This window comes from Oncorhynchus nerka, linkage group LG9a, assembly GCF_034236695.1.
Source record: "Oncorhynchus nerka isolate Pitt River linkage group LG9a, Oner_Uvic_2.0, whole genome shotgun sequence".
Lineage (NCBI taxonomy): Eukaryota > Metazoa > Chordata > Actinopteri > Salmoniformes > Salmonidae > Oncorhynchus > Oncorhynchus nerka.
Genome location: NC_088404.1, coordinates 22,652,481 through 22,666,543, shown reverse-complemented (window position 1 = coordinate 22,666,543; position 14,063 = coordinate 22,652,481). Strand labels below are relative to the sequence as shown.

Sequence of the window (14,063 nt, the reverse complement as noted above, 5' to 3'; positions counted from 1 at the left end):
TGATGATTTTGGAATGAGAAGTTTGACGAGGACATGTCCACATACTTTAGGTAATGTAGTGTATATGAGATATCATCAACCTAAGATACATTTCTCCAGGAAGGACAGCTAAGCATGGTCATGAATCATGTCACATTCCCTTGGATAACAAGGTGTTACTTTAAATGTAAGGCTTCAATGAGTACGGTTACATGCACACAATAATGCGATTATTGTGGATTGTGTCAGATGAATATAATAGTTAGATTAACCTTCTTCGGGATCGGTGTCCCTTCCACGGGACGGTTGAGCTAACGTAGGCTAATGCGATTAGCATGAGGTTGTAAGTAACAAGAACATTTCCCAGGACATAGACATATCTGATATTGGCTGAAAGCATAAATTCTTGTTAATCTAACTGCGCTGTCCAATTTACAGTAGCTATTACAGTGAAAGAATACCATGCCATTGTTTGAGGAGAGTGCACAATTTTGAACATGAGAAGTTATTTATAAAGAAATTAGGCACATTTGGGCAGTCTTGATACAACATTTTAACAGAAATGCAATGATTCATTGGATCAGTCTAAAACTTTGCCTACATACTGCTGCCATCTAGTGGCCAAAATCTAAATTGCACCTGGGCTGGAATAATACATTATAGCCTTATCCCAGAGTCGCCTCTTCACTGTTCAAATCAAAGTTTATTTGTCACGTGCGCCGAATACAACAGGTGTACATTGAAATGCTTACTTACAGGCTCTAACCAATAGTGTAAAAAAGGTGTTAGGTGAACAATAGGTAAGTAAAGAAATAAAACAACAGTAAAAAGACAGGCTATATACAGTAGCGAGGCTATAAAAGTAGTGAGGCTACATACAGACACCGGTTAGTCAGGCTGATTGAGGTAGTATGTAGATATAGTTAAAGTGACTATATATGTGACTATATATATATATGATGAACAGAGAGTACCAGTAGCGTAAAAGAGGGGTTGGCGGGTGGTGGGTGGCGGGTGGCGGGACACAATGCAGATAGCCAATGTGCGGGAGCACTGGTTGGTCGGCCCAATTGAGGTAGTATGTACATGAATGTATAGTTAAAGTGACCATGCATATATGATAAACAGAGAGTAGCAGCAGCGTAAAAAGAGGGTTTGGGGGTGGCAGACAATGCAAATAGTCCGGGTAGCCATTTGATTACCTGTTCATAATAAAAACTTTCCAACTTTCTGACGTTGAGACTGGTGTTTTACGGGTACTATTTAATGAAGCTGCCAGTTGAAGACTTGTGAGGCATCTGTTTCTCAAACTAGACACTCTAATGTACTTGTCCTCTTGCTCAGTTGTGCACCGGGGCCTCCCACTCCTCTTTCTGTTCTAGTTAGAGCCAGTTTGCGTTGTTCTGTGATGGGAGTAGTACACAGCGTTGTACGAGATCTTCAGTTTCTTGGCAATTTCTCGCATGGAATAGCCTTAATTTCTCAGAACAAGAATAGACTGACGATTTTCAGAAGAAAGTTCTTTGTTTCTGTCCATTTTGAGCCTGTAATCGAACCCACAAATGCTGATGCTCCAGATACTCAACTAGTCTAAAGAAGACCAGTTTTATTGCTTCTTTTAATCAGGACAACAGTTTTCAGCTGTGCTAACATAATTGCAAAAGGGTTTTCTAATGAGCAGGCTGGAGATAGAGGACCTCTGTGTGTCAGAGATTAAGATATTGTTTTCATAATGTATTGTGTACTTTTATAACCAATTGCCTCCACTACATTGTAGCATAACTGTCTTCAATGCCTAGTTGGAGAAACTTTGTTGATGCCTGATTGTTCACTTCATTGACAATGCCACTGAAACCTGTCTTGGTGTGAAATTAAGATAAGTGAAGATCTGAATGTACTCTCAGTTTGACAGGTTGTGGCATATGGAGAGAACATTGAAAAGTTAGAGAATAGATGAACATTTTAAAAACTTCAATTTGGAAAAGTATGCTTATTAGCCCTACTTTGCTTTGCTGAATCTGCCTACTGTGGTTGTGAGTGTTTCCTTCATCCAGTGACTACAGAAGGAGTGGGAAGGAGATCAGCTTCAGTTGGGGACAACTCTGGTAGTAAATCTGTATTTTCTGTCTGGAAAAAGAGACAATGGAGAGATGCATCATGTATGTCATTACCCTGCTCTCCACCTCCTTCCTGATGACATCAGCATTGGGAAATGGGAAAGGGGAGGGCAGAATTGATACCCCATGAAATCCCCTTCCCCCCTGCTAAGTCTCTCCTCCCTCTCCCTGCAACTCCTTCTTTCCCCCTCACCTTTCCCTCTCCTTCCCCCTCTCCTTCCCCCTCACCTTTCCCTCTCCTTCCCCCTCTCCTTCCCCTTCACCTTTCCCTCTCCTTCCCCCTCTCCTTCCCCCTCACCTTTCCCTCTCCTTCCCCCTCACCTTTCCCTCTCCTTCCCCCTCTCCTTCCCCCTCACCTTTCCCTCTCCTTCCCCCTCTCCTTCCCCCTCACCTTTCCCTCTCCTTCCCCCTCACCTTTCCCTCTCATTCCCCCTCTCCTTCCCCCTCACCTTTCCCTCTTCTTCCCCTCACCTTTCCCTCTCCTTCCCCCTCTCCTTCCCCCTCACCTTTCCCTCTCCTTCCCCCTCACCTTTCCCTCTCCTTCCCCCTCTCCTTCCCCCTCACCTTTCCCTCTCCTTCCCCCTCTCCCTCCCCTCACCTTTCCCTCTCCTTCCCCCTCACCTTTCCCTCTCCTTCCCCCTCTCCTTCCCCCTCACCTTTCCCTCTCCTTCCCCCTCACCTTTCCCTCTCCTTCCCCCTCACCTTTCCCTTTCCTTCCCCCTCTCTTTCCCCCTCACCTTTCCCTCTCCTTGCCCCTCTCCTTCCCTAGCTTCAGAGAGACTCCCATGTGGCTCCCCCTGGGGAGAGGAAGGGGGGAAATATGCATTTGTTTCTGCCTGTTGGTGTAAAAAATATATTATGCCTGAGAGGCATTGTGTTGGGCTGCGTAGTAACCTGCAGTATGTGGAGAAGCATGTGGAAACGAGAGGGAGAGGGACGTGACATGGAGGTGCGGGTGTTATTACTGAGTACAATGACAGGGGAGGGGTGGAGGATGACACTGACCTGTCACACTCCACAGAAAGTGATCTTGTGTGTTGTTTCAGGCCTTTGTGACAGTGTGGACATTGTGACGGTGTTGACTCTGGAGAGAAGAGGGGAGTGGGTCGCAAGCAGATTACACAATACGCAGTAGTAGGAGAGGTGTGGCCTGCAGATAGAGAGATAATGACTTGGCATTTAAAAATAGGGAGCAAATGTGATAACTGATACATGTGGGGTAGAAAGTTTACCCTTTAGGCCTTGCAAACTTGAACAAATCGAGCGGGCAAAGAAATGTGAAGAGGGGCATTTATTTAAGTTGGTATGGCATTATCTAAACATGGTACATTTTACTTGGTTTAGATTAAGCATTAAAAAGATGGTTACTGTGAGGATTAAGTCAACTTTGACGTTCATCAGATAAAGCTAATCAATCATGTTGCCAGCGAGGCCTCTTAGAAAGTCTATATCCTGTATATTTAGTCGATGTGTATATTTAGTCCCCTCTGTGTTTTTTGTGTCCTCCCTTGTGATTCTCGCATGAGTAAGTCAAGGTCTAATGCTGGTCTATGGGAGCAGCCTGGGGTGCATCCAAGATATCGTGTTTTTCAAATAGCTCTTTTTACTGCAGTGAAATGATTCTGGAAAGGGAACTGGACTCCTGTGCCTGTAGGCTTCTGTATTGATTGTAGAGCCCTACTTCAGCTGTTTGTGCAGCAAACTCAACTTTGAAGTCACTGCAAAAAGGAATGGACCCATTCACAAGATAAGGTTTGTTTTAGTTGGTTTTATACCCAAATGGCCTGTTTTAGGCTATTTTGAGGAAACTATTTCTGTTGATTTTTCTAAGTATATGTGCTTTTCACTGTTATACACTTTTGTATGTCAGTGTGAAACAGCTCTATAAGACCATAAAATATCATGATAAAGTATTACAGTTAACTTGAGACCTAAAGTAACACAGTGCTTTGGGTTTCATTTGCTAATTAAGATGGAAACAATGACCCTTCTGAACACAATCGAAGTAAAGCTTCTGCAAGCTTTAGTTTTCATGTCTGTCATGTCATAGATGTTTCCACTCAAACTGAAGCAATTTTGGGGTGGGATCCAGTCTTGTTTCATGTTTCTCATTTCATAATCTCTCCATGGAGGAGAAGAAAAAGAAGGAAGAAGAGGAGGGGAGATAGCAAGAGGCCATTTTATTCCGTAATGACCTTGGGAGGAGTTCTCCTGTGATTATAGAGCAATGACATATACAGTTGAAGTCGGAAGTTTACATACACCTTAGCCAAATACATTTAAACTCAGTTTTTCACAATTTCTGACATTCAATACTAGTAAAAATGCCCTGTCGTAGGTCAGTTAGGATCACCACTTTATTTTAAGAATGTGAAATGTCAAAATAATATTAGAGAGTAATTTATTTCAGCTTTTATTTATTTTATCACATTCCCAGTTTACATACACTCAATTAGTATTTGGTAGCATTGCCTTTAAATTGTATAACTTGGGACAAACGTTTCGGGTAGCCTTCCACAAGCTTTCCACAATAAGTTGGGTGGATTTTGGCCCATTCCTCCTGACAGAGCTGGTGTAACTGAGTCAGGTTTGTAGGCCTCCTTGATCGCGCACACTTTTTCAGTTCTGTCCACAAATGTTCTATAAGATTGAGGTCAGGGCTTTATAATGGGCACTCCAATTACTTTGACTTTGTTGTCCTTAAGACATTTTGCCATAACTTTGGAAGTATGCTTGGGGTCAATGTCCATTTGGAAGACCCATTTGCGACCAAGCTTTAACTTCCTGACTGATGTCTTGAGATGTTGCTTCAATATATCCAAATAATTTTCCTACCTCGTGATGCCATTTATTTTGTGAAGTGCACCAGTCCCTCCTGCAGCAAAGCACCCCCACAACATGATGCTGCCCCCCTGTGCTTCATGGTTGGGATGGTCGTCTTCAGCTTGCAAGCCTCCCCCTTTTTCCTTCAAACATAACGATAGTCATTATGTCCAAACAGTTCTATTTTTTCTCTAAAAAGTACGATCTTTGTCATCATGTGCAGTTGCAAACCTTAGTCTGGCTTTATTATGGTGGTTTCGGAGCAGTGGCTTCTTCCTTTTTATTTTTTGTTGTTGAATTTTACCCCTTTTTCTCCCCAATTTCATGGTATCCAATTGTTGTAGTAGCTACTATCTTGTCTCATCGCTACAACTCCCGTACGGGTTCGGGAGAGACGAAGGTTGAAAGTCATGCGTCCTCCGATACACAACCCAACCAGCCGTACTGCTTCTTAACACAGCGCGCATCCAACCCGGAAGCCAGCCAATGTGTCGGCGGGTACACCGTGCACCTGGCAACCTTGGTTAGCGCGCTCTGCGCCCGGCCCGCCACAGGAGTCGCTGGTGCGCGATGAGACAAGGACATCCTTACCGACCAAGCCCTCCCTAACCCGGACGACGCTAGGCCAATTGTGCGTTGCCCCACGGACCTCCCGGTCGCGGCCGGTTACGACAGAGCCTGGGCGCGAACCCAGGGACTCTGATGGCACAGAGTGGCTTCTTCCTTGCTGAGAAATGTCCTCTGATCTGATGAAACAAATATATAAATATAACTGTTTGGCCATAATGACCATAGTTATGTTTGGAGGAAAAAGGGGGAGGCTTGCAAGCCGAAGAACACCATCCCAACCATGACGCATGGGGTTGGCAGCATCATGTTGTGTGGGTGCTTTGCTGCAGGAGGAACTGGTGCACTTCAACAGGACAACGACAAGTCTCTAAATGTCCATGAGTGGCCCAGCCATAGCCCTGACTTGAACCCGATCGAACATCTCTGGAGAGACCTGAAAATAACTGTGCAGCGACAACTCCCCATCCAACCTGACAGAGCTTGAGAGAATCAGCAGAGAAGAGGAGAAGCTCCCCAAATACAGGTGTGCCAAGAAGACTTGAGGTTGTAATCGCTGCCAAAGGTGCTTCAACAAAGTACTGAGTAAATGGTCTGAATACTTTTTTCCGTTTTTTATTTTTAATACATTTGTAAAAATGTCTAAAACCTGTTTTGACTTTGTCATTATGGTGTATTGTGTGTAGATTGATGAGAAAAACTGTAACGTAACAAAATGAGCCGCTAATGCTGATGACATCACCCCTGTGAGTGGACCTTCCGTAGACCCAAATTCCAAGGCCTACCAGCACACATTCACACCAAGAGCACACATTCACACCAAAATCTCTCCTGTAATGATTAACTTTGTGTATGGAGAATACTGGATTGTTCCCAATCACCCAGTGCACTAAAGACTGGAGTATAGAGACTAGAGCCTGTGGGTCTTGTTCCCAGCTCAGTACTCCATCTTCCTGGCTATAAGCCTGGCATCTCTTATTAGCAGCCCAGTACTCCATGTTCCTGGCTATAGACCTGGCAAGCAAGCCACGGAGACTGTAGACTCTCTCGGCCCCTTACATAACTCCTGCTTTGTGAAACAGCCATAAGTTGCCTCTGTCTCATACTCACCTCCTGCTCTGTAACACAGCAATTAGCAGTCTTTCTCAGGGTGTCTGCTGGAAAACCAATCAGCCTCCCTGGGATTAACAGTGTCTCTCTCTCTCTCTCTCTCTTTCTCCCCCTTTCTCTACCCTCTCTTCCTATATCTCTCTCCCTCTCTTTCTACCATGCAATTAATCGGCTAATGCAGATTAGAGAGCGTGTGTGTGGGAGTGGTTCTCCTAGAGCTTTGATTCTATCTCACCCTATGGTATCACCCTATGGTATCAACGGAACACTTGGGACAAAGAGTATACTGTAGAATTCTAAGGGTGAAAAGTGTTGTCATTCAGATGCTTCTGGATGGAGGAACCACATGCACCTTGACATAAGAGTTGTCAGGGTGGAAGGCGTTGTGTCATTCAGAATGTTCTGAATGGAAAACCACAAGGACCTTGAGACGTATTGTTGGCTGAATGGATTCATTTAATTAGACCTTCAGTTAATGTAATTTATAACCTTTAATTTCTTCAAGAAGGGGAAAACTGGAGAGACATTTTGAAATATGACATTTGAAACAACTTGCAACAAAAAAGTAAATGGAAAACAATTGTATGATCTGATTTGATGTAACACAGTGCTTTCCCAATGTGCTTCCCTAAACATTGATATATAATGATATTCTACAGATACTAGGGCCGTGAAACAATACCATTTTTAAGTATAATTAATCGCAGGACTTGCTGTGATAAATCACAATTATTTGCATATTCAGAATTAGCTCAAATTGAGCAGTAATTTAAGATGATTTTATACAAAAAGCATTACAAGAATATTGAAGTCTTGATTTTGTCCAAAGTAACAGTTAACAAAATCAGGTAAATTGACAAAGCACACTTTCTTTAGCCTTGTTTTTTAGGTGTATATGATATGTATTTTTGATGTTTTCAATTTATTTTGAACGCATTCAGACAATGCAATTAATAACAAAATGTAAACTAACTCTGACAGCCTCAATACACTGATTGTACAAAACATTAGGAACACCTGCTCTTTCCATGACATAGACTGACCAGGTGAAAGCTATGATACCTTATTGACATCACTTCAATCAGTGTAGATGAAGGGGAGGAGACAGGTTAAAGAAAAAATTTTAAGCCTTGAGACAATGGAGACATGGATTGTGTATGTGGTGCCATTCAGAGGGTGAATGGGCAAGACAAAAGATTGAAGTGCCTTTGAACAGAGTATGGTGGTAAGTGCCAGGCGCGAGTGTGTCAAGAACTGCAGCGCTGCTGAGTTTTTCACACTCAAGAATGGTCCACTACCCAAATGACATCCAGCCAACTTGACACAACTGTGGGAATCATTGGAGTCATGGGCCATCATCCCTGTTGAACGCTTTCGACACTTTGTAGAGTCTATGCCCTGATGAATTTAGGCTGTTCTGAGGGCAAAAGTGTTGGGTGCAACTCAATATTAGGAAGGTGTTGCTAATATTTTGTATACTCAGTGTATATACACATTGTAAGTTGTATTTTATCAATTTTCAGGCTTTTTCAAAAGTGAAGAAATTAATACTCAGTTGTTGATTGACTGGGGTAATGACTAATGGGGCTGAGTTTTCACCGTCGTCGTCGGTGCCAGTACTAAAAAAGGGATAGAGTTTCTTATTGAAAGAATAATCAGTGAAGGAGTAGATATGAGACCTGTTATCCACATCATAGAAGGAGACCTGGCCCTGTTCATAATCAACATAAACCCCTATCTTCTGGGGCTTCTGGCTAAGAGCGATGAGGATAGCAGGGCTTTCAGCAGCTACATACCTATCCCCATCCCTCAGACATATAGCCAGGTATCCATGGCCAGGGCTCAGGGTGACCCCACTCTTCCTGTTGATGGACTCTATGGCCACTCCTAAATCCAACCTAGTCTTACCTTTCACCTGCACCTCATAGTAGAATCTCCCTGAGGAGAAGCCCTCCTTTGCCAGGACATTAACAACTGAATTAAACCTTTCAGGGCCATCTGTGACATTTTGCCGGAGATCTCCAATTCTCACTTGTTTCCCGTCTTCAGAGACAATGAGGTACGGATGTGCTGTGTCAGGGTCCAGAGTCACATCCACTGCACACGTCTTAATCCTTCCCAACTCAGCTGCAGACAGCCTGCTCTCTTCACTATTGAGTGCTTCTCTCAGCTTGTTCACAGCTCTCCTCATAGACCCCACACTTGGATCACTGTGAATGCTGACCTCAGACCAGTCAATGGTGGCCGGTGGGGTACACAGGGACGGGAACATCTGGAGAAGGTGAAGGTGGTCCTCAATGTGTGAGAGCCGCTCCAGTTCAGAGCTTCTCTCCTGTAGTTTAGAGATTTCCTGTGTTAGCTCTAGAATGTGCTCTATAGCCATGGTTGTTGATGCTTTCTGCTTCTTTTCGATCTCCTCAATGACATCTACATAGGTCTTCTGAATGAGCCGTGTCACTTCAGTCAGGAACAGCAAAGTGTCCTCTTTCTCCCTCTCCACATTTTTCTCGATGAGTTTTGCAGAGTGTACGATCTCCTTCATCTTCTTTCGTCGGTCCTGGATCATCAGCTGCATTTCCCCCCGCACTTTCTTGAAGTCTGTCTCTCCACACTCATCCCTTGTGTCGACGTAGTGGTGAATGACCTGCTCCTTGTCCTTACAGAATGGATACTGACCAGTTTGACCGCTTCCACAGGTGTGTCTGTCTTGTTTTATACTGTATTCATACTCCAGGTCTTCCTCCTCCTCATCATCAATCTCAATATCTTCTTCGTCCAGAGTAGCGGTGCGCACCAGGCACACAAATAAAACCAGGTACAACAGGCTGGCATGCAGGCCCCTCCCTATCCACTTGTTGTTTGGCGACATAGCTGGGAACAAGACAACACAGTCAGTTATTTTTTGTTTCGTTTTGTTTCTATTTAGTTTAGTTCAGTTTAGCTTAGTTTCAGTTCAGTCTATGTAAAACATGAATGGAAATTCCCATTCAAGAACTGAAACTTGATTGACTGGTGCAGATCAGATGTACAGATAAAGCCAGCATTGGTCACAGGTATTCTCGGGGTAAAACCTTTGGTTGGCACAGTCTGTCAGTCAGTGACTCATGCATCACATGCCTTGTTAAACTGAAACCAAAACAATGATAGAGATACGTATATTTGCCTCTAAAATATATTTTCTATTTCAGTTTTAAAAAGAATACAAAAAAACATTCAAACACCCAGTAGGGACAGTAGGGTCGTTCCACTAATAGAGTGTCCTTTGCCTCCCTTTGATATTTTATACTGAACAAAAATATGCAACATGTAAAGTGTTGGTCCCAGATGCAGTAGATGGTATCGAGTACAGTATATACATATGAGATGAGTATGTAAACAAAGTGGCATGGTTTAAAGTGGCTAGTGATACATGTATTACATAAAGATGCAGTAGATGATATAGAGTACAGTATATACGTATACATATGAGATAAATAATGTAGGGTATGTAAACATTATATTAAGTAGCATTGTTTAAAGTGGCTAGTGATATATTTTACATTAATTCCCATCAATTCCCATTATTAAAGTGGCTGGAGTTGAGTCAGTGTGTTGGCAGCAGCCACTCAATGTTAGTGGTGGCTGTTTAACAGTCTGATGGCCTTGAGATAGAAGCTGTTTTTCAGTCTCTCGGTCCCAGCTTTGATGCACCTGTACTGACCTCGCCTTCTGGATGATAGCGGGGTGAACAGGCAGTGGCTCGGGTGGTTGTTTCCTTGATGATCTTTATGGCCTTCCTAAGTACTTTACACCACTGAATACATTCACCTGACAGTTGTGGTATATGAAGAAGCTGATTAAACAGCTTGATCATTACACAGGTGCACCTTGTGCTGTGGAAAATAAAAGGCCACTCTAAAATGTGCAGTTTTGTCACACAACACAATGCCACAGACGTCTCAAGTTTTGAGGGAGTGCGCAATCGGCATGCTCTCGGCATGGTCAGATGAAGCAGATGCTAAACTACAGGACTGTTTTGCTATCACAGACTGGAACATGTTCCGGGATTCTTCCGATGGCATTGAGGAGTACACCACATCAGTCACTGGCTTTATCAATAAGTGCATCGAAGACGTCGTCCCCACAGTGGCTGTACGTACATACCCCAACCAGAAGCCATGGATTACAGGCAACATTCACACTGAGTTAAAGGATAGAGCTGCCGCTTTCAAGGTGCGGGACTCTAACCCGGAAGCTTACAAGAAATCCTGCTATGCCCTGCGACTAACCATCAAACAGGCAAAGCGTCAATACAGGGCAAAGATTTAATCATATTACACACCGGCTCCGACGCTAGTCTTATGTGGCAGGGCTTGCAAACTATTACAGACTACAAAAGGGAAGCACAGCGTCGAGCTGCCCAGTGAAACGAGCCAACCAGACGAGCTAAATCACTTCTAGGGCCTAATGAATTTATTTCAATTGATTGATTTCCTCTTAAATGAACTGTAACTCAGTAAAATCATTGAAATGGTTTCATATTTATATATTTCTAAATTCCATTATCTTACTTTTTAGATTTGTGTGTATTGTTAGATATTACTGCGCTGTTGGAGCTAGGAACACAAGCATTTCGCTACACCCGCAATAACATCTGCTTAATATGTGTATGCAACCAATAACATTTTATTCGATTACCCAAAATGCACTCTATTGGTGGAATGACCCAGTAACCAGCTACACATCCACCAGAGCAGGACAAAATGAAAAGCACTGTGAATATCACTTAATAATCACCAACCACATACAAACACAATAATGTGTACCAGAGCCCAAAGAGTTTCATCTATCCTGGGGCATATTGGTAGGATACTACAATACAATAACATTTGTGCTGTATAATGCAATGTAGAACTGCCACATATTATGTAATGTTGAACAGTCAGCTGGTGACTGTCAAGCAAGTAACTGCCAGTCTCACGGTAATTAATATAATAAATATAATTCCCTTCTCCCGGCTGTATGCTCCGAAGCATCTCTCACTCACATGCCTCTCTTTGCCCTTCACGTGATCAGGTCTTTCTCACAGGCTACAAGTGAAGACAGATACTTTGGGGACGCAACTGCGCTCGTCCTTATCCAATTCTGAGGTGCACATTGAAGATATTGGAAGAACTGTCCACATTTACTTTTTGTCAGCCAACAAGATGAGTAGACCTAACGAACAGCGAAAGCACTAGCCTATATCAATCTACTTTTCCCCATAGTACAAAAGTTGACCTTATCTATTCTGTGTGAGAAATAAATATTCCAAAGATAGTCTGAGACAGTTGTGGGATGCAATAGATCCCAAATTAATACAACCACTAGCATCAAAAAAAACTTTTTTACGCGATGAGGCTGAAGCAACCGATCATAACGTTTAGCTTAAAATGTTGATCAACAATTAGGCTATTTCTTTGAATTACAAGCGTAGCAATGCGCACTAGACAGTAGGCTACAAGCACAAATGTTCCAAAATGCAATCAATTAGCAGTAAAATACCACTCTCAAAAGTGACCGCAAATGCGATTATGCATGTAATGCCTTTATTATAAAAGTGCATTTTTATGGTGAAAATTATCTTCCCCAAACTTGGAACTTATGTGTTGTGTATGTATGTCAGGTCGGGTTTACACCCGTTGTAAATCAGGATTAATGTGCTTCATTTTAAGACTTTAGTTGTGATACAAACCTTATCAAAAATAGGCCTATGGGCTACGGTACATGAGGTGTGCGACTATGATTTGAAAAAGTTGCAAAAAAGGCATGCTCTGTTTTTTGCCTTACTGCACACAAGCTGGGCATCACTCACAAGTGATAATATATATTTCACAAGTGATAGGCTAATATTGTCACCCATCAGACTATTCTTGATTTCATCTTGCCTTTACATACTGTATACTAAATAATATATGAAATTTGTTTAGAATGGCCTATTATCATGCACCTTTCTTTAAAAAAGGGGCTCAGGAAACAATACATGTCGTCTATGCACTTAAATAGCGATAAATAGGATGCTTTTTTCTGTGGTTAATTTTCATGCCAGCCAGGTAGGCTAAACTCCTGTTGTAAAGAGAAGCAAGGTGCTTAATATTAGGAAAGTTGAGAAATAAATATAGTAAGCCTTTAGAAAGTTGATGGGATCCTCCTCTTTTTAATAGAGGTCATCACTCTGTTTTCTCACGCAATTTCATAGCCTATAGAAATGTTGAGCAGCATGAGCTCATGAGCTCTCATGAATTGTTTGATTTTCGATAACATTTGCATTGGTGTCAGAGTGAATTGAGGGACAATAGAGTGCTGAGTACCAGGCAGTTAGCAAGTTTGGTAGTCTACTAATGACCATAAGCAGCATCAGAGCTTGGAGAAGTCTAATTACCGTGACTAAACGGTAATGTGAAATTTGACTGCCGTCATGACTCGTGACGGCCGATGTGGCAGTAATACGGTCCCCATAACAGCCCTAGTCCAATCTATACATGACTTTTCTATCAAAGCATTAAGAAATATCCCCTTGGTAAATAAACCTGTTCACTCACCTGATTGTGTGCTTGTCTAGTAGTGTTTCTGTATGACTATCTTCTTTCACTTCAGTGATAATCACTTGAGGCGATTACTTTATATAGCCTATAGTACCTGGCCAGGACAGTTTCACTTTACTGTATTACCCTGAAGTCAGTTACCGTACCAGCGTAAAATATGTATTTCCTCCTCGCCTTCTCCTAAAGAACTATTACATCATATCAACTTGAGGTAAGTTAAGTTAAATATTAACTTCGCCGTAGCAGTGCTCATTCTATCATGTTGGCTACAATTAAACACCCTAAATTACTTTTTCACATCGAAATACATATTCATTCTGACTGTCCTGCCCATTGTCTCCAGCCCGGCCAGTATATAGGACAGGGATGGGCAACTGATTTTGTTAGTCACTCTCACTCAGATATCATATTAAATAAAAACTGAAAACATTTCTCTTCACCCTATGGCAAAATTTGTAGAATTGCAACAAACTTGCTTTAAAACTGCAACATTTTCTCTACACCCCATGGACAAATGTGTAGAATTGCAGGAAATGAACTCAAAAACATAATTGTTCTCTCTCCTGTCAAGTGTGCCACAATTGTTTGGGGGGAAGGCAACAAAATTTCACTTATGGCCCCCAAAAGGCTAGGTCCACCTCTGACTGCATGTGTGGGTATGGGTTGTGGGTACGCAGAACCGCAAACCACTGCGGCCCCCTCATGATGAGTTCAGATTTTTGGTGGCCCCCACCCCCATCCCTGATATAGGACATAAGGCTTCTGAGGCCCTAATGAATCTCTGGCTTTATGGAGAGCTGGAGTCAGAGGAGAGGGACACATCCCTCTCCATGCAGACACACACACCTTGATTTACCATGTGGCTGCCTGGAGTTTACTAGACAGGTCCTCTGTAGAAGAGTAA

The 14,063-nt window shown here is 42.6% G+C and overlaps 2 protein-coding genes across 2 annotated transcripts in view; one reads left to right on the top strand and one right to left on the bottom strand.

The window, feature by feature from the left end:
- LOC115134064 (protein bicaudal D homolog 1-like) overlaps window positions 1-14,063 on the top strand; it is a 70,563-nt gene that overhangs the window by 9,137 nt on the left and 47,363 nt on the right. The gene's annotated exons all lie outside the window — the stretch shown is intronic.
- Window positions 4,297-13,313, bottom strand: LOC115134066 (pyrin-like). Its single transcript, XM_029667650.2, has 2 exons — window positions 13,157-13,313; window positions 4,297-9,467 (listed from the first exon to the last, which is right to left on the bottom strand). Exon 2 carries the CDS (start codon window positions 9,463-9,465, stop codon window positions 8,116-8,118), a length of 1,350 nt encoding a protein of 449 aa, XP_029523510.1. The 5' UTR covers window positions 9,466-9,467; window positions 13,157-13,313; the 3' UTR covers window positions 4,297-8,115.